The 26,594-nt window shown below is 39.1% G+C and overlaps 1 protein-coding gene across 1 annotated transcript; it reads left to right on the top strand.

The window, feature by feature from the left end:
- The first annotated feature begins 335 nt into the window (after positions 1-335).
- On the top strand, positions 336-26,594 carry iqch (IQ motif containing H). The gene is given in 20 exon segments (XM_030731064.1): positions 336-386; positions 591-672; positions 812-897; positions 2,795-2,896; positions 4,673-4,775; positions 5,495-5,667; positions 5,777-6,310; positions 7,710-7,776; positions 8,662-8,745; positions 8,830-9,011; positions 11,132-11,404; positions 11,539-11,727; positions 16,808-16,928; positions 17,174-17,460; positions 23,817-23,975; positions 25,265-25,387; positions 25,596-25,647; positions 26,080-26,089; positions 26,202-26,310; positions 26,532-26,594. Coding segments are annotated over 20 exon segments (2,850 nt in total).

The raw sequence follows: 26,594 nt of genomic DNA, 5'->3' as shown, positions 1-26,594 counted from the left end.
AAAGCTGAGTCTGAGTGTAACTCTTTTGCGAAATGAACGGACACTGGGAGAATTTAACCCCTATTTAACCCTTTTCAGGCAAAGTACCCCTTCCTCCTAAAAGAATCGCCATTCTCTAATATATTTTGGAAGATGATTAAAGTAAAAGCGATGGTTAAGTAGAAATTGAATAGTAGCACTTGTGATGAGTAGCAGTGGGTTGAAATAATGTTTTACTTACACTCACTTACGCTTTTAGGCGTGACTCCTACCTGCCTGACAGTCAAACTAACTAGTACAAGTCGTCATTATGATATATATGTTTCAGTTATAAACCCATAAATAATAATGAAAAAATGTCAGACGTGGCTAAAAAGGAAGACAAGTCGGAAGCTGTTTGTGTTCGGGTAAAATTGCCTTAACTCTCCTCGTCTAGAGAAAACTGCCTTTAAATCCTCCACAGAAGTTGATGAATTCGTGGGTGTTGGGCTTTTTGTTAGGTCACTTTGTGGGGTAAATCTAGCATTTATAGATAGCATTTAAAGCATTTATATTAAATAAATAGACTTCAGACAAAGGTAGCAGAGTTACAGACTCTTAACTGTTTGTAGAAACAGGAGGAGGATTATCTGAAAACAGTGAATAAGCAGCTGCTGGTTCTTCCAGGCATTGAAGACTTAGCAAAAAAGGACAGTTTTAAAATGCTAAGTAGCGAGAAGTATTTTCGGTGGGAATACTTTACTCAACCATCAACTTTTTAAAAATAATTTATTAGATATGTTTAGAATTGCTATAAATTCTGATTAATTGTGATTGGGAGCCTGACAGAAAGTCTTACACAGGAATCCTTGTCTGGAGAAAATCTCAGATGTGAAGACACAAAGAGAAAACGTTCGAGGAGCTTCAGCACGAGAACAGGTAGATTATTATTCACATTCAAAAAACAAAAGTATAATAAATAACTTTTTTTTTTTCCCAATTAATGATGGTGTGTACAAGCTGTACAAGCTTCCTGCTTCTAAATTCAGATAAAACTGAGGTTGTTGTACTTGGCCCTAGAAGCCTTAGAAACATGCTGTCTAACTAGATACTTAGTTAGACAGCATGTTACCTTGTTACCTTGGCCTCCAGTAACACTGTGTGTCTTGGAGTCATTTTTGGCAAGGATATGTGCACATATTAAACAAATATGTAGGACTGCATTCTTGTATTTGTGCAGTATCTCTAAAATCAGAAACATCCTGGCTCAGAAACTTTTTTATTTTATTTACAATTCTTATTTCTATCTTGGATTATTTATTATTTCGGCACCTGGAGGATGGCTCCAACAAAATTTCATTGTATTTTGCAATGACAGTAAAGATGTCTTATCTAGCTTATCTTAGCTTAGAATGATGCTGAAAAACTAGTTCATACATTTATTACTTTTGGGCTGGACTTTTGTAATTCGTTATTATCAGGTTTTCCTAAAAGCTCCCTGAAAACCCTTCACTCGATCCAGAACACTGCAGCTAGAGTACTGACAGGCTTCTCTTCACTGGCTCCCTGTTAAATCTAGACTAGAATTTAAAATTCTTCTTCTCATACAAGATTTTGAATAATCAGGCCCCATCTTTTGTCCTGTTACCCTCCCCTCACCCCCAACCCGTTGCAGCAGATAGCTGCCCCTCCCTGAGCCTGGTTCTGCTGGAGGTTTCTCCTGTTAAAAGGGAGTTTTTCCTTCCCACTGTCACCAAGTGCTTGCTCATAGGGGGGTCATTTGATTGTTTGGGGTTTTCTCTGTATTTTCGTAGGGTTTTACCTTAAAATATAAATCACCTTGAGGCAACAGTTGTTGTGATTTAGCGCTATATAAATAAAATTGAATTGAATTGTAGCACATGTAATAAGATAAACAAGATCAAGAAAATTGACAATGATTTTTGTTAATCCTTTTTGCTTAACAAAAATCTGTAACTATTTTTATTGCACTCTCACTGGAAACTTCATTAGGTACACCTGTTCAACAGCTCATTAATGCAAATATCTAATCAGCCAATCACATGGCAGCAACTTCTGATCCACTGAGAGTTTCCTGCATAACCATCTCTAGGGTTTACAGAGAATGGTCCAAAAAAGACAAAATATCCAGTGAGTGGCAATTCTCTGGGTGAAAATGCCCTGTTGATGTCAAAGGAGAATGGCAAGAATGCTTTGAGCTGAAGGCAACAGTAACTTAAATAACCACTCGTTACACCTAAGGTATGCAGAAGAGCATCTCTGAATGCACAACATGTTGAACCTTGAAGCAGATGGTCTACAGCAGCAGAATATGCCACTGGTTGTCACGCCGGTCAGCTAAGAACAAGAACCTGAGGCTACAATTCACATGAGCTCACCAACTGAGCATCATTTAAATGCCACAGCCTACCTGAGTATTGTTGTTAGCCATGTTCATCTCCTTATGTACCATCTTCTGCTTCTAGCAGGGTAACATGCCATGTCACTGAGCTCAAATCATTTTAAACTGGTTTCTTTACACTGACTTCATTGTACTCAAATGGTTTGAGTCACCAGATCTTGAGCCAGTAGAACATTAGATCAATTGGATATGTTGGAATGGGAGATTCATATCATGGGTGTGCAGACAGCGTGATGCCATCAAATCGCTGTGGTATGTTTCCAGCACCATGTTGAATCTGTGCCATGATGAATTAAGGCAGTTCTGAAGGCAAAAGGGGGTCAACCTGGTACTAGTGAGGCATACCTAATGAATTGACCAATGAGTGTACATCTTATATTACAGTTTTTGAAATATTTCCTTTCTCTGTTTCAGCACAAGTTAGTATTAAACTTGTGTTTGCCAAACAAAAGAGCCATTTGGCATCAGAAATAGGGGATATCACTTCCTGATACTCACAGGAAGAGAACAAGTGAGGTAAGAAATATTTTATAAATGTAGAATAATCTGACTTTTGCTGTAGAGTCTTGTGCATGATTTCTATAAAAAGTGCACTTTACAGAGAGCCACAATTACTTTCAAATATTTTTACAAGTGGTATTAAATTTACTGATCGTATACATAAGGTTATTTATCATCAATAACTCTTCTGCCTGTTCTTATTTTGATGTATTATTTACTTCATGTGGGTATAAAATAAACTCGGTGAACTTGCCACTTTACTCAGCTGTGCCCTGGAGCCTTTCAGGCTCTTTATGATGTCGATAATTAATTTTTCTCCAAAAATTACGGGCTGCAGTTTTCCAGATTGAATACTCTGCATAAAGTAGATGACAGTTAATTTGCAGTTGTTTTGTAAAACAGAACAACAAAAAGAATTTAAACTTTTCATTTGTTGTAGACATCAGGCTACATGTCTTCTAATTATATTTTAAATGTTTTCACGGGGCAGGTTTTCTCTTCACATTTCAGTCTTACTGCTGGAAGAGACATCAACCGTTGCATGAAGTTTCAACTATAATCATAGTTTTGTTAGAGTTTAATCATAAAATAATTATTGCTTCCAACTATTTGTTTTGTACTGTGAGAAAAGTTTCTGCTGCACCTACAATACAATGAATTGGATATCATTGTTCCTTTCCCTGATACTCGCTTAATCTATACAATAGACAGTTTATGCTGGAGTGAAGAGTGATGGTAGTGGTCTGTATTAATAGATGCCTCAAGTCTCATGTTCACACAGTCTGTGACATAAAGGTCACACTTGGCTTAGGGATGACATCCAGCACTTGTCACAGCAAACAAATTAATCTTTGCAAAGGTCGGCATTAGTTTTAGATCTATTTTACACGCTTTCCTTTTCTGATGTGTTTTTGGGAATCTCTACCTGACATGAGAAACAGAGGCCAAGACTGTCACTCTGATATAGGAGAGATGGAATTGCTGGCTGCAGAAAGCGGAAAGCAGCAGATTGCAGCACATCAGCATTCTTCTAAAGAAACAGGCGCCTGATTGCTGTGCTATGGGCTACTGGTTTACAGCTGTCTCAAGACATAAGTGGATACCTGGTCCAGCATGCCAATAAGACAGCCGTAGCTTCCCCAACTGCTAACCACTGGCTCTTTGCCTGCTACCATCTCCTGCTACTCAGGCCAGCTCTTCTTCTCTCCATACCCATGCCAGGGAACGAGCTTTTTGCATTTTAGCAATTTTACGAAAGGTGCCACCTTTTTCCCAACCCCATCTGAAACAGATGTGTGCCTTTGAGGGGAGAATCTTACTGCACCTGGCTACTACCTGTGGTCTGTCAGAGAGCTCAGTGGTCTGAGGAGAACGAAAGAGAGGACATTATGTGAGAAGTCTGGAGGAGCACAAACTTTCTGCTTTATGAGTTGTGAAATGTTTAAATGTAGTCATGAATAGAGAACCGGAGTTGACAGCAAATTCATCTTCATGTTACTGAAATTAGGCCATTACATCTTGTTTTACTTTTATTGTGATCCAGTGTTATGAATTAAAATGGTTAAGGTTAGCAGATTTGAATAGCTCTGATTAAATAATACAGAAAATCTCGCTGCTGAATTAGATACATCTTTTGAACACAGTCAAGCTTTCTGTTGCATTTTGTTTTATGAGGCAAGGGACAGGTGTGCTTTACTGTGGGCAGCAGCAGGAAATGTCAGGTTGCGTTCTGTTGGTTGTTTATTTTTTTAACTTATGTACAGATACTGAATGTTATGAAAATCCGTTCAGGTAAAACATCATAGAATAATCTCTGGCTCTGTGGTGAATCTCCAGGCAGTTGAATCAAAGGGCTGTTGCATCCCGGTAGTCCCCGAAGAAAACTTCCAGACAGGTTAGCGGCATTTCACCCCCCTCTACACCATCAGCTCATCTGTTATACTACAGACAAGCATCCATTGACATTTGGTTTTTGCTTCATGTTTGTGGTTTGTGTGCTTGTGATCAAGCCACTACTTCCATAATACTTTATATATTTAGTGTCAAACTCCAAAACATATACATTATTATATTTAATTACTAATATTTTGTTTTTTTCTATTATTATTATTTTTAATCCTGAGCAAGCTTCAACAGTGTCATAATCTTTTAAAAAATTTTTTATTTAATTTTGTATTTTCTCAGTGCTGCATCCAAATTTGTGTTATCTGTCAATCAACAGAAGGCTACTTGTCTTTATCCCAGACTGGAGTGCTATTCTTCTAAGATAGGACAGCTCTCCACAGAGTCTGCAGCAGACAATGCATTTTACCGGTTTCTGTCTCCCAATTACTTGTAGATTTATTTAGGAAATATAAAAAATAGATTAACCTATGCTAAAAGTTCTGCTTTTGAGAATACCAGACTTTTAAGGAGCTGGATAAAGGTCCAACAGCTTTGCCAAATCCATTATCCATTTAGTTTTTTTCTCTCATTTTTTTGACTGTGTTTTGGGTTAAATATCTTTGCTGTTGAAGAGATAGTGGATGCTTGATTTGACAGCAGTGACTGGTAGCTGCCCATCATTCACTGTTAAAATACAGTTGAGTCTGTCTGTGAATTTTGACCTGACAGATTCAAAGTCCAGGTGCCACAAACAGCTAGTACAGGCAGCAGAACCCGAATCCACATGCGTAAGAATAGACAGAGACTGCATATCCATCTGGACTACAAAGATTCCACCTTTGTCCACAATTTCCAAGAACATGGTCCACATGGACAATGGTCCTATCCCTAGAAGTCCTCAGGTACACTAATTCTAAAATAGTAAGTGCTTAATGCAAATATTTTAATTTATTTTAACTCTGTTATTGAGAACTAGGCTTGTTGCTTCTCACTTGTTTCTTTGCTCTTTAGGACCTGTCTGTAAACATCACCAGACACCACTTTACAATCAGAAATGGACAGATCGACCCAATGGATGCAGATTTCTATCATTTCAAGCAGTGTTTTACCTTGTGCTGGAGCAATGTGGTTGATGTTTTAGAGGCACTGAAAAAACTGCTCAGGGACTTTGCTGTACCTTTAGCCAAAGTGAGTGGAGAGCGCCTGGTGGAGCTGAGCCATGTTTGGGACAGTGGATGGAGTAAGGCTCCTTCAACAATGTCTGTCCTCTCAGTGGTTGAAAACTGGGAGGAGGTATCAGGCCTCATCTCGCACCCAGGTCAGTGCTACAAGGGAGAGGGAGGCATCGAGGCAGCTGCCATCCACATCCAGTCCTGCTGGAGGCACTACTTAGCCCGGACAGCCTACCTGTGCCACTGTCGCCGCAAGTGGGCGGCGGTCACCATTGCCATCTCATGGTTGATGCACATTCAGCTCTGCCATGTCAGGAAGGCCCTGCAGGCCCGGCGTTTCAGTCAACTGGAAAACAGTCGCAGCAGAGCGCAGGTGATGTTATTTTCTCGCTTCCTCCTCTCTTTTACTTAATAAAGCTATGGCAGCTTTTTCTTGACTTTTCTCTCAGTTTCTCCAGATCAGAGGGACACTTAAAGATTTGACTTTTGGATGTAAATGAGTTCCTTAAGTTGCTTTGTGACTGTGTGATTTAAAAGATTAAATATCTCTAAGACACTGTTGTGAAAAATCTGTACCCAGATACACATATATTTTAGTAAGGAGAAAACAAAAAGTCAGTGGAAGGGATGAACAAAGTAAAAGTGCAGCCACACTATAAAAGAAGAAAGAAGGGGAAAAAGTGATTATAAAGGCTAGAGAGCACAGGCACAAAAAGCTGAAAAGTGGGTAATCACTGCATCTAGATTGTCTATTACAGTTCAAATAATAATCACTACCGGTACATATATAATGAAATGCTCTAAAACTAAAAAGATGTGTTTTGGCCATTGTTGCTTATTTGATCTGTAAAAGTACATAAAGTATGTGCAATAAAATTAAGCTTTTTTAGTTTAAAATAATATGCTATGGTGATATAGCATATAACATGAAAACAGACGGTAAAATGAAAACTTGTTCTAATTGCGCTGGCATAATTTAAGATTTGTAATAGAATGAGAGTGTTACATATAAGCTATAATAACAGCAATTAAAGGTGTGTTCAATTTTTGATTTGTTAGACTGTAAAGACTGATTTTTTAAATTGCGGACTTCCAGGCTTCACAACTTTTATGCTCACTATCTCCAAATATTTTAGCATCTCCTTATCAATGCCAGAATATACTACATATACTTAACTACGTTAACTTGTAATCTTAGACATGGGAAATAAAACTGTGTTTCTACTTAAAAGACCACTATGACAGTTCAGTTGTTCTAGATAGGTAATATTCTGTAATCCTTTTCCCTTTTCATGTAGATGTCATGTCTGTGTGTCATCTGCCTGAACATCTTTTAGAGCGCTGACATAATATTAATTAGTGCCTACGACTTCATTTAGTTTTTACATTGCTGTGTGTGTATACACGCATTAAATGTATGTTCTCACTTTTAAAACATCCATACCCTGTTAATTAAGCCTGCTAATCTTCCCCTGGCAGTAGCATCATGTACCTTGCTGATTGAATTAATTGTGAGAAGATGTTCCTAAAGTAAACGCTTAATTTAATTACGGTGGTATTTTATGCTTGGTTTGCTTCTGTGAGCCCAGAGAGAGATTGGCTTGATGTGTTTTAGCTATGCAGTGATGTGATGATTTGTGTGTGTGTGTGTGTGTGTGTGTGTGTGTGTGTGTGTGTGTGTGTGTGTGTGTGTGTGTGTGTGTGTGTGTGTGTGTGTGTGTGTGTACGCTCTGACGGTCCCATCTCTGATCGCTCCTTTTCTCCATCCCCAGCATCTGGCAGCCAACTGGAAACACATCCAGTCCTCCAAGAGGACCATTATCCACATCCCTTCATTAGGTAGCTTTCTTTGCCTGCTGCACACACACACACAAGCACATCTGATCTAGCAGCAGTCACCCCCAGTCTCACCACTCTGCTGCCCCAGTCTGTAGCCCTGGTGCAGGCACTCTGTCTCGTTCAAATGACTCTCTGCAGGAAAGCACTCACAGGATGATGACAGTCCCCATGCCAGGGAACTGAACAATTTAGTCTCAATCGCCATTTAATTTGTAGATTAAGCAAATGAAAAGCCATTATGTTGAATATTTACAAGCGGCACAAAGGTCTTATTTTATTGCTGTGCAAAAAAGGGGGAAAAAAAAAAGACACAAAAGAGTAATCGTTGCTGTGTTTTTACGCTAAACACAGAGTGCAATCTAGGATCAGTTCTTGTTCTAATTTCACCACAGCACCCACATTTAGACTGTAATCAGGCATGTGCATTGTAAATCATTGAGCGATTGTCTAAAATTATTAAGCCTAATTACTAGCAGATGGAATGCTTTATTTGCACTTGGGGTGACTACAGAGAGTGCTGTGTGAGCAAGGATAATTAGAAAGTTGAACCCCATTGTTGTTAATTAGCATGAATCCAATCATTTAATTACCTTGATTCAGTTGAGGATTCTCTCTCAGGCAGAAATCCAGACATACATGGGCTAAAATCCTGGCGGTATCACTGAATGTAGTTCAGTGATGGCTGGACATGGTGCAGCAGGACTCCCAGCACGCGACAGGCACAGCACCTGCTAGTTATTAAGCTAAATTAATCATCGGATTGCACTACAGTGTGATTAGACTTAAGTCCCTTACCCCCAAGTCTAGTAACATGCACATTAGCAGTAGTTGTACAGAGATGTAGATTTTTATCCTGTTAGATAACATATAGCATTGTTTTGACAGGATACTCACAGACGAAACGACTGAACATGAGAGGTTTTGATGTCCTACAGAACATTCAAATGAGCAGGTTGTGTGATACTAGAGGTAGGAGCTTCTACACAGATTATGGTTAGTATTGTGCATTTCTGTAGACATGCCATTTGTAAAACCCTCTTTGTGTGACTGTAGATGAAAATGTGGAGGTGATCTACATATGTCCGCAGCATCTGGGAGACGACATCTTGGACTATTACACCAGCCTCCTGAAGTGTGATGGGACCACAGATGGGGTTAATACCACGGCTGCTCGGGCCTCATCCTCCGTGAGACACTATAGCATCCTCACACCTGAGGCTGTAGATTATTTCCCAGTAAGGATGACAGTATTCACCAATTTATTTGCAAATGTGAACTTTTAAGTATTAAAATGGTATAATGCACTTTTTGAGTGAAGATCTACTGTAGTATATACACTGTATTGCCAAAAGTATTCACCCATCCAAATCATTGAATTCAAGTGTTTCAATCACTTCCATGGCCACAGGTGTATAAAAACAAGCACCTGGGCATGCAGACTGCTTCTTCAAACATTTGTGAAAGAATGGGTCGCTCTCAGCTCAGTGAATTCCAGCGTGATATTCTGATAAAATGCCACCTGTGCAGCAAGTCCAATCATGAAATTTCCTCACTACTAAATATTTCACAGTCAACTCTTAGTGGTATTATAACAAAGTGGAAGCGATTGGGAACGACAGCAGCTCAGCCACAAAGCGGTAGGCCACGTAAAATGACAGAGTGGGATTGGCGGATACTGAGGCACATAGTGTGCAGAGGTCACCAATTTCTGCAGTCAATCGCTACAGACCTCCAAACTTCATGTGGCCTTCAGTTTAGCTCAAGAACAGTGCACAGAGAGCACAGAGAATGGGTTTCCATGACTGAGCAGCTGCATCCAAGCCTTACATCACCAAGCACAATGCAAAGCATCGGATTCAGCGGTGTAACGCATGCTGGTGTATTCTAGAGCAGTGGAGACGTGTTCTCTGGAGTGACAGATCACACTTCTCCATGTGGCAATCCGATGGATTTAGCAGTTTCCACAAGAACAGTACTTGTCTGACTGCATTGTGCCAAGTGTAAAGTTTGGTGTAGGGAGATTGTGGTGTGGGATTGTTTTTCAGGAGCTGGGCCCCTTACTTCCAGTGAAAGGAACTCTTAATGCTTCAGCATACCAAAATATTTTGGAAAATTTCATGCTCCCAACTTTGTGGGAACAGTTTGGGGATGGCCCCTTCCTGTTCCAACATTGCTGCACAAGAGTGCACAAAGCAAGGACCATAAAGACATGGATGAGGGAGTTTGGTGTGGAAGAACTTGACTGGCCTGCACAGAATCCTGACCTCAACTTGACAGAAATCCTTTGAGATGAATTAGAGCGGAGACTCTGAGCCAGCCGTTCTCGTCCAACGTCAGTGTCTGACCTCACAAATAGGCTTCTGGAAGAATGATCAAAAATTCCCACAAACACACTCCTAAACCTTGTGGAAAGCCTTCCCAGAAAAGCTGAAGCTGTTATAGCTGCAAAGTATGACCTGACGTCATATTAATCCCTATGGATTAAGAATGGGACGTCACTAAAATTCATATGCGTGTGAACGCAGACGAGCGAATACTTTTGGCATTATAGTGTATATAGAGGCCAAGAGTATTTGTAGTTTATAAATTATCCTCTAGAGGGTACCAAAGGAAGTTGTTGCTATAGAGCTACACTCTGTATATTATTTTGCCACCTTTCTAACTACTTTTCAAACTAAGCCTCTACCTATTTTAAAGTAAACATGTTGGTTTTAATTAATTAAACTATATATATGGGTCTTTTCAGGTGGTGTTTAGCAGATGATTAAATTCATAGTAGTTGGTTTAATTAACTCATCACTACATCTAAGGGTTGCATTTTAATAGTTCAGAGTGTGTCAGTATAATAAAAGTGAACGTGATGCTATATTTATCTTTGTACATCCAGCTCTTCTATCCATCTTATTCAGTCGTTTTGTGCTAGATTGAATGTGCAACATGACATGGTCTTCTTCATTCTTTTTATTGATTTTCCTGCTGTTTTGTTGTTAAACTGTGCCAGACGTGTTGCTGAGATGAATCACTGCTACCCATGGCTGGCAGCGAATTCTGCCAGTGACAGAAGGGATAATTCCATGTGGATCAAATAAATACAGATGTGAAGTAATTAGTTGTATTCCCAAGGAGCTCATTGGGAGCACACATTAAAGATGTGAAGGATAGGGGAGGCCTCCCACAGGCAGCTTTTATCAATTCAACCTGCTAGAATACAGGAGAGGTCAAAACCCTGCTGGCTATTTCAATAATAGATCTGTTGTGTGTACATAGTGATAAATCAGGTCAAGAAACAACCCTTGGAAGAGACAGTGAAAACGCTTCACTCCAGGAATAATCGTCCTCTCCTCTTCTCTTCCAGACCCACAACATGTGCCTGTCTACACTGCTGAAGTACAGTCCACACACCCTGAAGCACATCAGAAGCCTGATCGAAGGGAAGCAGGCCTATATTGTGGGTGGAATTGCCCACATGGATGACCTGGCAGTGGCCGATGAGTTAGGTGTGCCAATCCTGGGTCCAGAACCAGCTATTGCTCAACACTACAGCACCAAATCTGGAGGGAGGAGGATTTTTGTTGGGGCAGAGATCGATGTACCACCTGGCCAAGGAGACATCTATTTGCTAAACCAGGTCAGACACCAAATACTGCATTACACAAAGTCCTTCATCAGTACCCACCAACAGATGAACACATAATACATTTTCCCTTCTTGTCTTTTTTTGCTAATTTTCTTTGTAATTCACACTTTTCACTCTTTGTCAACCTTCACGGAACACTGGCAGAGCTTATGACTCAAAACATTGATGTGCAGTGCTGGCTGTTCAAGATTGACTCTGAGGATGGTGGCTGTGGCACAGCATATTGTGATATTTGCCATCTTAGCAGCTATAACTGGGCTCTGAAGGAATATCATCGTTAAGGTCCTAAGCTATGGAACCTAAAATGTATTCAGGTAAAGACACGACTTAGAGGGTGGCGTCATTCCCTCTGTGACAGAAAATATTTGACCATCCCTTAAAGCACAGTTTATATACTCAGTTTTATGCAATGTTTTATTAAATGAGTTTGAATTTGGAGTTTCAGTTTTTATTTTTTGAATTGTTTTCCTTATTACTTCTCACCAAATTGATGTTTTTTACTATTATATCTTGTTTTTATGGCTCTCTCCAAAGCGCAATACAAATAAACTTTATTGCGATTATTATTATACTACCCATGAGAAATCTCCCATTTAAAGTAAAAACTAAATACTTAAATAGCATTACAGTAGCAACTGGATAACAACTGGATATTAAAGTCCAGACTGTAGCCCGTATTCAGAAGAGATAGCTCAAAAAAGGCTTAGATTCACTTCTGTCACTGAATGAACAAAAGTGTAGGTCACAGCAGGATCAGAAGAGATGTCATTTTTTAGCTTGGAGTCAGTGGCAGTGCTGGTCCCATGAGTATAATATTTTAGTGTCATCCTGAGAGCCTTAGAATATTAAATCAATACATAACATTTTTTGTTTTTATGCAAAGATATTTCCTGAGGCACACAAACATCACCTAGAGTGCTTTAAATCACCTGGCAGTAACAATTCACAGTACAGCTAGTCTAATTAAAATACTATTTCTTATGCATACAGTACTGTGCAAAAGTCTTGAGTCTTGATTTTCAGTCCAGTTTTTCTGTAATTTGGCATACCTCAGCCTTTTTTCCCCCTGTTTCCTGCTTTAATAATGGCTTCCACTGAGACCATTTCTGATGAGGCTTCAGTGATCAGTAGATGATCCTCTGAAGGTCCAGACATATCTCCCAGGGCGTGTGTCAGGACTTTGCTGGATATTTTCCTGTTTATTTCAGATACTGTTCATGTGCTGATTTTTTGTAGGACTCCCATTTATTCTTTTGTGTCCACTTATCTAGTTTCCTCAGAGTTTTTAAGGACACGCTACACACCATGCTGAAATATGCCAAGTTTTCAGCTAAAAGCGCTTTGCAAATCACCTTGTTGGTGCAAAAATATTATTTTATTCCTGGCAAACTGTGTTATTATTGGCATTTTTTTTTTTGTGAATTCAACTAAGGAAATGGAAACAAATGATGTGTTTTTGTGATAGGCTGTTAGTGACAAAGTGGCTAAAGATACAATTTAAAATTGGTTCTTTGCTGAGTTGTCTGTTATGAGCGGACACAACATTGTTTCATCCCTTGAATGATTCATAGGTCAGTGTTGAGTGGCTTAACAAACAAACAAAAAAATCATTCCTCTGAAAATGGTCAGGTACAAGGACTAGACTGGAAAAGAGTAAAAACGCAGATGGTGTCCAAAGAAAAACTTCAAAAGGCCTTCAGAAGCCTGGAGAACTATTGTTCAAAACCACTTAAAAAAAAATTACAGTGAAATTAATTTTCCAAGATTTGGAACTTTTTTTTTTTTATTTGTATTGATCTTCTAAATACTGTACAAATTACAAATTACACTAATAGTAGCTAATGTTTCCTTGGCTAAACTGAGCTTTTTGTGTTTGTCTGTCTATAACACTCAATAGATGAATGTGAAGCCTCTGTAAAGCAAAGCTTAAATTACAAATACTGGATTTCTTTTTCCTGAAAATATAAATTCTCATTTAATCTCAGATCTGTTTAGAACAAATAAAATGCATTTAATCAATGGTAAACCATTCATTTACAACAAATGCAATCTGTACACAGCGCCTGAGCCCCTGGCTCTTATTTCTCATATGCTTACAAAGTAGCCTTTGATTTTCTGTCATGTGTTAATTACCGTATTTTGCCATTTAACTGGGAGCTCTGTGTAAACTAATTACAGGCTAATGATTGTGGGCTTGGAGCGCAACAATTTTACTTTTTATTCCATTCAGAAGAATAGCAGTCATCTCAAGGTTCTTGTGGCTCCCTCTGTTTTGTTCCTATTAGCTCATTCTTTGATTCATAGTGTATGTGTGGTGCAGGGCTGTAATTGTTGTGGCTTTGGTGCTGTTAATTATGGCAGAGAGTGGCTGAGCCACAGCCAAGGTCCATAATGGTGGCTGAAGCAGCACAGGAAAGTAAATGGGGTTTCTTTCACCAGCTGGGGTCCCATGGAGAGGGAAGAGTGCCGAGGCCCCCAGTGTAGGCCGACAGCCTCAGGGCTTCTGGGCCATATGGACACAACACTTTAACTGGCCTTTATTCTACACCTTGCTCTTTTAATCAAAGCAAAGCCCACATCCTGTGCTTCTCATTGCATGATTTTTTTTTTTTTTTTTTGGTTGGGACATTGTTTCATCCTAAAATCTCTTATCCCCTTGAATATGTCTCACATTGACCTTCTGTTGAATTAGTTTATTTTAAAGAGAGCAATCTGGCTCTTTGCGCTGAAATGTTATAAAACAATGTTGATGATTAGAACCAAACATATTAATATTTTATATTAATGCATCCAATCATTAGCGTCTTCTCACAGCAGAAACTGTACATGAATGTTTAACCTTCTCAGTGTAGTTTGAGAAATAACGCTCATTAATGGAGCACTTTGCTGAAAAACAGTAGTCCTAACTGCACTAGTAATGACAGCTGGTGAATACGCTGCAGAATATTTGCAAGCCTTACAAAAACAGTAGTTTTAATAAATTATTAATCAAATACAAATGATCAAATTAAAGCATTATAATATTTATCCATAATTTAACAGCTTTCACTAATAATTGTTTACCAATAAATATCAAAATGTTTATTAAAGTGTATATTATTATGTGTGTCATATTTTAGTTAAAGTCCCATGAGGATCACTATAAAAGTAGATAGGGTATAAATGAGTGTAACTGGCCTTAGCATTCAAACTGCTTGCATATTTTTTTCTTATTTATTGCTTGCTCTGACGGGCTCCGTATGAGATAGCCTGACTCACACAATACCATGTGCTCTTTCAGAATAATATTAACATTTAGAACCCTTCTGGCTATGCAAAAGAAAGCCTAAAAGGATACAAAAAGGAGGAGGAGGAGGAGGGATTTCATCCTCACTTTAGGAGCTTTTGCACAGGTCTTAGAAAACATGTTTCTCTAAATATTGTGAGGCCCACAGCTTCCAGCACAATGTTTCAGCCTGCAGAAAGCCCCCAGGCCTCTTTTAGCATTTACACAGAGAGAGGTTAAAGACATGTAGATCTGCAGCCTTGCAATGCCCGAAGGGGGCCATACACACACTTAAGCGCTCACACAGCTTGCATATGGATCATTAGGCACAAGAGGGTAAAAATTACACCTAATAGCGTCAACAGATGGAGTATTTCTTTTTGTCATGCTGTGTACAAACAGATCTTGAGCAACACCTTATTTAGGTTAAGTTTGTCAACGAAATGGGTCATTTGATAATCACTACCACTGAAGAGGTAGAGGGACATTTAATACAGATGTTCTGTGTCTAAATATTGTGCAGTCTGTGCTTGCATGGAGGAGTTTAAATATCCAGTGTTGTGCTTTAATATAATTAACCTGAATTTAGGACTTTAAAATCCTTTCTTTCTCTTTTCTTGTGTTTTTTTTTTTTAATTGCAGTGACGAGCATAAATATGTTGCAATGTTTATGCAAAGAAAATCTTGCCTGGGTTTGTAAAAATTCAACCAACGATGTGAAATTACAGTGAAACAGAAGAGTAGCTTAAATTAATTTCATATTTTGCATGGAATTTGTTGCAGGCTGAGGTTGAAATAAAGTAAGTATTCACGCAAAATATGTGAGCAGTCTGACTGTATCTTCTTGTTCCTGAGACTCACTGTAGTATCTCAGTCGCTTCACTATGTAATGGAGAGATGAAATGGCAATCAAAGAGGCAGGACAACATCTATTTTATTTATGACCAGATTGCTTGGCTTTATGTGGACAGCGAGCAAAGGCTGAATCCTATCACGGGGTACTATACGCAGTTTAAGTCCAAATAATTTATTGCAAAATACCTCTCTTTCTTTTCTTCCTGTCCTGCTGTTTCTGTGAACTGCATAGGCAAAGTCCTGGGGTGAGTTTGCTCTTCCGTTGAGAATGACAACCGTTCCCTTACACTTTTTGCCGCACCATTGTGTGCTTTATGGTTTGTATAGGGGGAATCACTGTGTAGCATTTGACCTCGCCTCTTACAGTACTTGAATATGATGATGGCTGTTACATGACTGGAATATCAACAGTATAATCTCTGGTCCTGTCTCCAGTGAAGCCCAACAGCGTACACTCAAAACAAAGTAATGATCTAGATAGTATGAGGACAGAAGAAAGATATTATTTCTACTTATAATTTAGTCATCTCTTGAAAAGATTTTTCATATCTTATTGTGTGTGAAAAAATTAAATTCTCCTCTGTTGGCGGCAAACGTACAGAATTCTTCACACATATTGTTGTAGTCATGTAACCTAATATACTGTATAGATTACATAAATGACTATAAAGGGTTTAGTCGGGGAATTGTTAGTGTAAATATAGCCTTCGCAGCCTTGTAAGCAGAGAGTGGACTTGTTGTTGTCAAACTGTTTAAGGGAAACCTAAAACAAAAGTTAGAAATTAACAGCATAATTAAGTGGTGTAACCATTATGGCATTTCCTAGTTACAGAAACAAGAGTGATATCGATCCCAGTCAAGCCCTGATTGATCCCCAGATAGATGGGGTTAGCTTACGTATTCATCAACTGCCCAGCGGAGAGAGTTGTTATTGAGGGCAGCTGCTTCGAGGCTGTGAGTTAAAGCCATTAGACTCCTGAGGCCTTCTGATAATAGGCTGTCATTCACAGATGGACCCTCCTGCAGTATCCATCAGACACTTGCACAGAAATTGAAGCAGCCACCCAAGGTCTCAAGGATAACAAGCAGTCACTGGAGTCATCCGTATAACACAGCGTGTTTCCAATAACGTGGTCAACACATACAAAGCTTTAATAATGGGACAAAATGAAATAGCTGAAACTTATGTTACATTGTATTGATACAAAAAAGAAAGAAATTTGCATAATATTCAGTAGATAGTTAATGTATGTGCATTAACTTTCTTTCTGTAGGAGACTGCACTGCTCAGATATTTAGATGAGATCCCAGAATGGCTGACCCATTACGCCCAGCCTGCTAAAACCTCCTGCTATCCCAACTGGGCCTGCTTCCTAAAGACCTTCCTCAGGCAAGGTCAGATACCTATTGCCAGGCACTGAATGCTTTTCACCTGCACATATAGCAGTATGTAATTTGGATTTCCTATGTGGTTCCTGCTTCACAGGTGTTGCCTTTGTGAAATGCAAAATTAAATAATTTTCATCTAACTTTCTGTGGTTGCTACACAGCTACTAGGAGAGTGCAGGTCTTGTATTATTGTTAGGTAATGTTTTGTTGAGCGTACTGTAGCCATTTCTCTGCTCTTACTCTGTTTCCAGGAGGTGTGGTGGAGGCCTACCCTCCTTCAGACACTGTCACCTGTCTGACAGTAGATCTGCTGTTGGAGCCAGGGGGTGAGGTGATCACGTTGTCTTGTGGAGACCAGCTCCATGGTGGCTGTAAACTTGAAGCTGTTGGGTCCACTGTTCCTCAGACATCTGTAAACCCAGAAACTTTACACTCTATCTGCACCCGTGTAGACCAGGCCTGCCTGCAACGCTGCATCGTAGGTTATGTCTCAGCGGATCTGGTTACCTTTCTTGACCACAGCACCATGGAAAAAAAGGTGAAACACAAACGGAGAAGACCTTAGCTTAGAGTATCATGATAAATATGATCTAGTCTGTTACAACACATTCTGCAAAAGCTTTCTATTTCAACCTGTTGGTGGAAAAGATCAATTTTTAGCCTGGGTCCATATGAGCAGATAGGTGCCTTTCATATTGGTCCCCTGGAATCTAGAAAACAGATAAGGTAAACTGTGGGCACAGGCACCAAATGTGTCACAAGGCCATCTAATAAACTGTCAAGTCTTATTGTGTCGATACACTGATTCCACCATTTAAAGCTTGCCCTTTAACATTACAATACAGAGAACTTCAGAGGCGTCTATCTTTCAGACAATAGGTCATTCCAAAGTGATTTGGCTGCTTCAGGGGGATACCCTGTCAGTGTTTAACCCCTAGCTGGTTACCTGCAGTGGTCAGCTGAAATGTATCTTGCTATTATATGAAAGCAGCATGGAAGTCTTATTTCATTTGTCAGGATTACGATTTGTTGCAAGCACTTTGATTTATGGTATTTGAAATGGACGGGTTTATGATGGGTTAACCTCTGCTCCTAACATGTGGCTACACTGACTGCCTATTGATCTGGAGCTATAGAATGAAATGCTTTGTACATAATGTAGTCTATAAAATACAGTGGAATTGTACAGGTTTTACAAAAGAAGAAAGGAGGACAGTTTTTCCCCCCATTTTTCATTAAAAACATCTAGTTGCAGAATACAATTTGTTATGTACTTACTTATGGTGGATTTTTGTTCAGGGGAATTCAAAAAAATATCATCCCTGCGCTTTCCCCGCTTTTATTGTTATATTTATATTCATAATGGACAAGCAGGACTTGGAGACGGAGCGCACTTGCCACTAGAGGGTAGTATCTTCTGGATTAGCCGTAATACACAGTGTAAGCAAAGCAGTGTTGCAACTTGTATCTTAAAACTTCAAATGTCAATTTTTGTTTTAGATTATTAGCATTTTGTTTCTTTGAAGATTTAGAAATCCAGCCAGGAATGTTTTTGTCAGCAGTCTTTACACAGACTGTAGATTCTGCCGTGTTTTATTTATTTTAGCATTAAAAGAAAATAACTTGCAGGACTTTTCTACACCTTCTGATTCGGTGTAGTCAAATTAAACTGTCATTTCAGTGACAAAATTGTGACACTAAAAGCAGAAAATGTGCTATTTCTTAAACGTATTCAGGACAGAAGCACCCCCTCCCCCCTTTTTTTCTTTACCTGTTTAGAATGAAATAATGACAGCCTTAAAATTAATTTTCATCTTCAATGTTGACCTGAAATTGAAAGGGACTCACTGACAGCATAATTAAGAATAGACTATAAAACAGCATGTGCTTCAATAGAGGCAGGAGCATTAATGACAGATTCTTAACCATCTCCCCACACACACACACACACAAAGCTTAGATGGAGGAGAGCCACATGGGCAAACCTGTCTGGGTTTAAACATCAATTTAGATTCAAACCTGTTGCTAAAAGCTGCCTACTTTATTTGATGGGAAGAAGTGGGTCACATATGTTTGCCCTTGCAGTCTTTCCTCACATTGTGGAGCGATGGGGCCCCAGCTGCAGCATCGGGGCTTTTAATGAAAATGCAAGGCAATAGAAAACAGGTACAATCCAGGCTTACATTTCCCACAGCTTTGTTAAGAGCGACAATGGGACAGAGGTGTATGAGTTTTAGTGAGTTGAGTGAATGGCTTGGTGAAGTGCATCCATCACTCAGGCCCAGGTATCAACCTGATGTATAGAGACATGAATCTGCCTAATGGTAGCTACAGTACAACCTACACTCAAGGTGACTGAGTTCTGCTAAACTGTTACTCAGCATGAATGTAGGCACCTTGAATTTTTTTTAATTGCATCCATATTCTGTATGTTTTCTTTTTGCCATTTGTATGTAGCTCGTGAATTTTTAATACTTACTTCAACAGTTTATGAATCATAAGTTTGAGCTTTTTCTTACTGAGAAACTGTTCCAGGTTGCTAACTAAAACTGCCGTAGTTTAATGCATAACTTCTGCTCTATAAATCAGATTATCTAAAATGAAGGAAACCTTTTTTTGTCACTATGACGTTTTAAAAACTGAAACAAACTTTCCTGATTAACATATCACATATTGTCCAGTTGTCTTGCATATACCAATCTTTTGTTTTCAAGAGTTTTCAGAACACTAGAACACACCCTCCTGCAAATGTCCTTGTCACTTTTTTCCAGGCATTTCACCAAAATAGAATTTTACACACTGTCGCACTAATCACTTCTGAAAATAATTGTTATGGCAGCAGATTGTGCATGATGTTTTACAATATATTCAAATTTAATATAAAATAAAGTGAAGCCTTTTAGATAATTACTGTGCATGGTCAGATGTCCATGCGCTGGTGGAGATAAAGTACTCAGGTTACCGAGACTGCGGGTTCAGACAGGCAGCAATTTGCATTTGGTGGCAGGAGCGTTTACTTTGACAAATAGGAATAGCTAAAGGAGGCAGCCGACTGCCACTTAGTTATTAACAACTCCTTCACTGGTGATTTATTTGTCACTTTTGAAGAAAGGGCAGAGCTATTAGGTTATTATTGGGAAAATTAGCCCTGTTTAAGCGGAGGGCTACGACCATACCTGACCCCTTAATATACTTATAATGACGCCATTTACCATACATTAGTGTTGTAGTACTCGAGATCGGTCTTGGTCTCGAGACCGGTCTCGAGACCGCTTTTTGATGGTCTCGGTCTTGTCATGGACTCGACCGCATTTGGTCTCGGTCTTGTCATGGACTCGGACCTTGAGGACTCGGGATTTTATTTCAAGACCAGTCAAGACCACAGCTGTGGAAATATCACTAAATTGCCAGAATACTGTCCAATTTATTTGTTAACATCTTTGCTTTTATTGGATGCAAAACGTACTGATTCAAATCCCACAAATATTGCGCTCCTCTGCCTCTCAAAGGAGCGCACCTCACAGACTCCGCCCCGGCTAGGTCGCTGCTATTATCGCTGCTTATGCCTGTATCATTTCACCGCAGTTTGCAATCTACCACAGAGCACGGACAGTTTCATTCACAGTGTGTACGTTTGATCCCACTATGGTCACGCGTGTGCTGCATAAATCGAAATAACCGCATGAACACCAAGCGAAGTAAGAGGGAAAATGAAGATCAAAGGAAAATTTCAGGCTTCCGATTCAACAAAAAAATCCCAGCATGAAAGGTAAATACCAACCTTCATGTATTTTGATACACAAACTAAAAATTTAATGCAAGTTTTAGGGCTGCAACGATTCTTGGAATAACGCAATTCGATTATTAAAAATCCTCGACACAAATTTGTTGCTTTGATGTTTGGTTTCAGCTCTGCAGCTCAGGTGTCTCCGTGTAAGCGGAGCATTTCCAAAAAAAACAAAAACGAGCCTTTAACACGAGTGGATGGCTGAGATGTTTTTTCACGCCCCTACTTCTCTGTGCTGTGAGTGCGCATGTTTGAATGTGCGCACGTGTTGTGCAGAGGATGTCAGCTGTTATTTTTTTCTTTACGTCAGCTGTAGCCACCAGAACAGATCTATAACCACAGTGTACTGGGGAAAGGGGGGCTGCCATTAGCACTAGCAATCGTTCGGTGCCCCCTCCACCACCATCAGTACAGAGGGGCTCCTTCAAAATGTTTTTATCAACCACCTGATCAGCAACATGAAGAACAGAGAACTTTGTAGCTGCTCCATCCACCCTGTTTGTTTCACACAGAGAAAAATCTGCAGTACGGAAGTTAAAATATGCTGATGAATTGTTAAAATGAAAAATTATTTCTTATCCAATTACTTGATTAATTGACGGAATAATCAATTAAATACTTGATTACTAAAATAATTGATAGTTGCAGCCCTACTTGTATTCAGAAAGCCATAGTCAAACATTAGTTTTTAGCACCAGTAGAGCTATGAGAGGCCTTCAAGAATAAAATACTACAGTTCCCAGCAAGATGATGTCACTTCCTATTGTTGCATTAAAAACGTGATAGTTTATGCTCACAATATGGTGGCTGATATTCAAATGTAGGAAATGCTTTTAGCAGCTGAGGAATCTGGATTATGTTTTTGTTGTGTATTTTTTTATGTGATTTCTGCAAACACAGTGGAAGGAAACGGCACTCTGGGACACATTAAATGCTTGATGTATAAATGTAACTTTTCTGGATTATATGTAAAAATGATCATTCTATCAATCTAATAAGGCCTGATTTAGAGTTCTGCATTGATTCTTTGTGTATAACTGAAAATCCTCTCTGAAGCAAACCTGACATGCACCTTGAGAAATGTAACTACACGTCCAAAAAAACTGATTACTGCTTTCTGGTTATGTCTTAGGCCCCATCACTCAATTAACAAGTGGGAGCGGCATTTAGTGGTTAGTATTAGCTTACTAATTAGCATTAGCATTAGTGCTGGGGTGAGAAATATTTCTTGCTAGAACCCGGAAGTTACCATGGCCACCACCAATGGTAACAGCAGAGAAGTAAGTAAGTTGTTTCTCCGCCATCAGTACATTGAGCTAGTGGTGGGCAGATTGATCCTGATATCGATAATATGGATGCCAACGTTGTATTGGTATTGATCAATATCAGTGTAATGAGATCGATACTTTGGCTTCAGTTTCTCTCCTGTATGCAGTGCTGCGGTTTCATCAAAGATGCGAGCTGACTGTCTAAGTGTCGCTCCTGTCACAGCACAGAGCACTTTGCTCCTCCCCTCCCCACAGTGTTTTGTTATACTGTCATGTGATGCACACATATTTTATTTGGGAAAAAAAAGGATTTTGCTATGAAACATTTAAATCAAATTTAAATGTAAATTTGTAGAAAATTAGTGAATGAAGGGACATTTTTTATTAAATTTTTTTATTATACTTTCTGAAAAATCTACCTGGAAAAAAGTTTGCATTTGTTCTTGAGTGATGATTTTGTACACTTAATTTATGAAAAAAAATTCCAGACATCAATGTATGGGGAAAATTGTTTTATTCTATTGTTTCAGAACAATAACTTTTATTTTGATAAAGTATTTTCTACTTACATATAAACTTTGCCCAATTCTATCCTGGGTTTTAACTAATTAATGATCCAAAGGAAAAAATCTCAAACCAGTTAAACTTCATGGAAATTCTTCATAATTATTAAAAAGTATTGGTATCAGTATCGGTGATAATGGCCCTGTGGCATAGGATCGATACCAAATTATGAAGTGTTGCACACAACTACATTGAGCAGCATACACCAGGAGTGATTGACAGTGCTAAGACCCTCCTCCTGGCTCTGACTGGTTGTTTTTGACTGGGAGCGGTTCAGGGAGGAGGTGGAGGAGCTCCATTTTTTTCGCAGATTATCGGTCTCATACTGTCTGACATGGTGACAGTTTTAACAAATATGTAAAAACCAGATTTTTTATAAAAGTTACATCCTGCAGCTTTAATCTGTATAAGATTAAAGGCTTTAGTTCTTACTGTCGATGAGTGTTTGCCATTTTTTCAGTTTTACACATTTAGCTATGTGGTTTTGAAAAAGCACCCATTTTTACAAAGGTTGTTGGTTTAAAAACAACACAACTTTATGCATAGTTTATGAAAGGCAGAGAATAGTTAAGACTATTGTGATGAACTATGAATAATTGTTTTACATTCTGTGATAAATGATCTTTATTTAATACCCAGGAGTATTAAATAAAGATGGTTATATTTATTTGAGCTGTGAGTTTTTAATATCAGGGTAATTTTATGGGAATGCGGATCTTTCAGATGAATTTGAGAAGTGATTTTGATCATTTTTCACATTTTATTGTGTCATGTAGTGTCAGGCACTGGTCTTGGTCTTGTCTCGGTCTCGCCCCCCCTCGGTCTTGGTCTCGACTGGTCTCGGACCCTAAAAGTCTTGGTCTTGTCTCGGTCTCGATACCCTCTGGTCTTGGTCTTGTCTCGGTCTCGGGTTAGGTGGTCTTGACTACAACACTACCATACATAGCTGAACTTTACTTCTCATCAGACCTGAGCCAAACATACTAGCCCAGGGCTGACTGAATTCAAATACACAGGGAAGGATCTACTTTGTGCAGGTGTCAGAACTGAATTACCTAAATCAGTCAAACACACACAAATTCTGTGTTTTCCTTATGTCTGCCTCTTAACATGGGCAACACTGTAAAGATTAAGAGGTGCTGACTCTTCGCTTTGTAAGGATTGGTGGGTGAAATACTTTGATGTTCCATTTTTTGTCATTAAATTGAAATGATTAGGTCTATAGAGTCTGTTCTTCTCTGCCATGACACAGAGTTCACGATGTCTTGTTTGCAGGTGTGGGCTGTTGATCTGGACATCACATACAGTAACCAGCTGGCCATGACCCAGATGCGTCTGATGATGACTGGAGGAACGCTGAACTGCCGCACAGGCTGTTTAGAAGTGCCAGCGCCAATCAGAGAGGAATGCTTTGAACACCGGATTGCACCCAAAGTACTTTCTTATATTGCAGTTTAAATGATGTTATGTTTTTTCCTTAAATGATCAATGCATCGAGTTTAAATGCTATAATTTAAATGCACACCCCCCCCCATCCCCTTAAAATTATGCTGTTACTTTTTTATCTGCAACAAGAAAGAAACCCACCCTGCTCAAAAGCACTCTGAGACTTTGGAGGCTATTCGTACCACTGCAGTAATCACAAAGATAGATCAACGTTTTGCTCTTCATTATTGTTAAATACAACTAAATACTGTAATTATGCACCGAGCTCAATTGGTGTTTAGGTGCTGAATTCATTATCATTTTGATAGATGAGCCTAAATAATCAACACATTAATAATTCATACCATTTTCATTATGCATGTGTATGCATGCTTGAGCACCTCATCAACCTGGTGCCAGGCCTTAAACAATAGAGTTCTTTTATTAGCAGTATGCCTGAGTTTACGCTTGTTGATCTGCGACTTGTATTATTTTATCAAACATTCATTTAGTTGGTGGCCCGGTGCTTCAGTACAGCAGTTGAGCCACTGCAGTGGTTAATGGCTTCGGCGCTGGCCGTCGTTAAGGCCCTGCATATTACAAACACGATTAAATCCCTGTTGGACGCTTTTATTGTTGTGTGAGGGCTCTGTATCTGACAACCGCAAACACTCAGCCTTCACAGCAAGTTATGGGCTATCTCCTGAGCTCACAGGGGCTTAGGCCTGCTCTTTAAGTCTCCCGAAGGTGGCTGAGAAGCAGGAACATTTTTATCCTTTTAAGCCCTGCCACTTTTAAGTAATCAACCTCTCTAGTGTTACTTATGACACATACGCAAACAGAATCCCTCTGTTATGGTGATACAGTATGTTTTGTGCAATGAGTAGTCCTTTTGTGCATTCACTAATGCTTTGGTCTCAGATAGAATGCAAAACTCTGCGGTCCCCAACCTCCAGTTTCTTTGATTGGTGTCGTACAATTAAGCTCATCTTGTGTTTGGCATGTCTTCTAAGCATTAATTGTTCCTCCCTGCGGTTAATTAAGAAAGGCCCAACAGTTTACCACATGTGTCCCGTACTCATCATGTTCACTAATAGCACACAAATTCAGCAGTGACCCTAAGGATATGTCTGGGGTTCAGCCATTTCTACTCTGTTTCACACACCACCACCACACTCGACTGCCAAATATAATAGAACTTAAAATTATTTTTATTGGTTTCAATTAATTAAATGATGAATGTGCCAACAGTCATCACACAGATCTTCTGTTGTTTTCTTTTTTTTTTTTTTGTGCAGGCTCCCATTGGTAATCTTTATGCTGTTACTGGGAACCACTTATTTCACTCTGACCTTTCCATGTTATACCATAAGGTGTTCCTTATGATGTGCAAGGTCCATGGCATTGGGTTTAACACAAAGGTAAAAATTCAGAATTGATCTGCTTGCTTTACTAGCATCCATTCCTTTGTTCCTGTTATATTATATGGTTGATGTAAAGGGAAACTCCACAGATTTTACATATCAAAGTTTTCAGTTAAAGGAGGATCAACAAGGTCCTCTTACAAAATCTACACTATGCAATGATGAAGCTTTACGTTTCACTGTGTTTGTGTTACTTGTATTTCAGACGAGGCAAGGCACCGTTTTTGCTCTTTTTGATAGCAGTAAAGGAAGCAGCAGTATTTCTTACTGTATCAGATCCATACAAGAAAATTTGAGTTATGACCTGGTGTTCTTTATTAAGCTGATCTGTTATTAATTTAAGTCACAGGCATAAATAAAATGGTGCATTAGCTCATAATCAACTTTTTTGTTGCTGCATAAATGGAGAAAGTGCTCATAGTTATGCTTCTTTTGTGTAGTTACCCTCTCCTGTTCAAATAGACAGTCACTTTACAAAGAAGACAATAGACGATTAGGTGAAAGACTTCACAAGACGAAGAGTAAAACCAATTCTTTCAGAGGATTAAGATGCCACCTCTGGCTTTGGTAATGTTACAGACTCTAAAAGCTGTTAAGCAGAGGGTTATTTAACATATTTATCACACAAATCCTTTAACTTCCATTGTGCTGTAACAGTTAAATCAAGCTGTGCACATCCCCCTAAAGAGTGAAGATGTTGTCTGCTGAAAGTTTCATTTAACCACCACTATCAGATGAACAAGGTGATTGTTTCTTAGCTGGCGACTTGGGGATCATTAGTAAAGTCGTTTGTTTGTGGTGTCGTTAATAGAACGGTCTCAGAGGATCTCCAGGGAGCTCTCGTGACCTTTGCTCGGCATCTGTCAGTCATTCATCAGGAAATATCAGTCCCTAAAAGCCAAGGAGAAACCAATTTCATGGTACCATGTTAATGAGTTAATGATCTCTCCTTATCTACGTGTCATGAAACTTGCATATCAGTGAATTTGCTATCAGCGGGAATGATTTTGATGGGAGCACGATCACTTTTTTTTTTTTATAATTACGCTAACAAGAATATATTTTCAAATTATAGTTGATGCTTTTGTGGAATATTAGTGGATAGTCAGTTTGCTTCCTTTTCTGTGTGCTTTAATTGAAGGAGGTGATCAAGGAAATAGAAGATATACTACAGATGACTGCTCAGAACGAGCTGCAAGTGTAG

The sequence above is a fragment of the Archocentrus centrarchus genome, chromosome 6 (genome assembly GCF_007364275.1).
Source record: "Archocentrus centrarchus isolate MPI-CPG fArcCen1 chromosome 6, fArcCen1, whole genome shotgun sequence".
NCBI lineage: Eukaryota > Metazoa > Chordata > Actinopteri > Cichliformes > Cichlidae > Archocentrus > Archocentrus centrarchus.
Note: the sequence above shows the minus strand (reverse complement) of the source record. Positions and strands in the feature narration are given on the sequence as shown.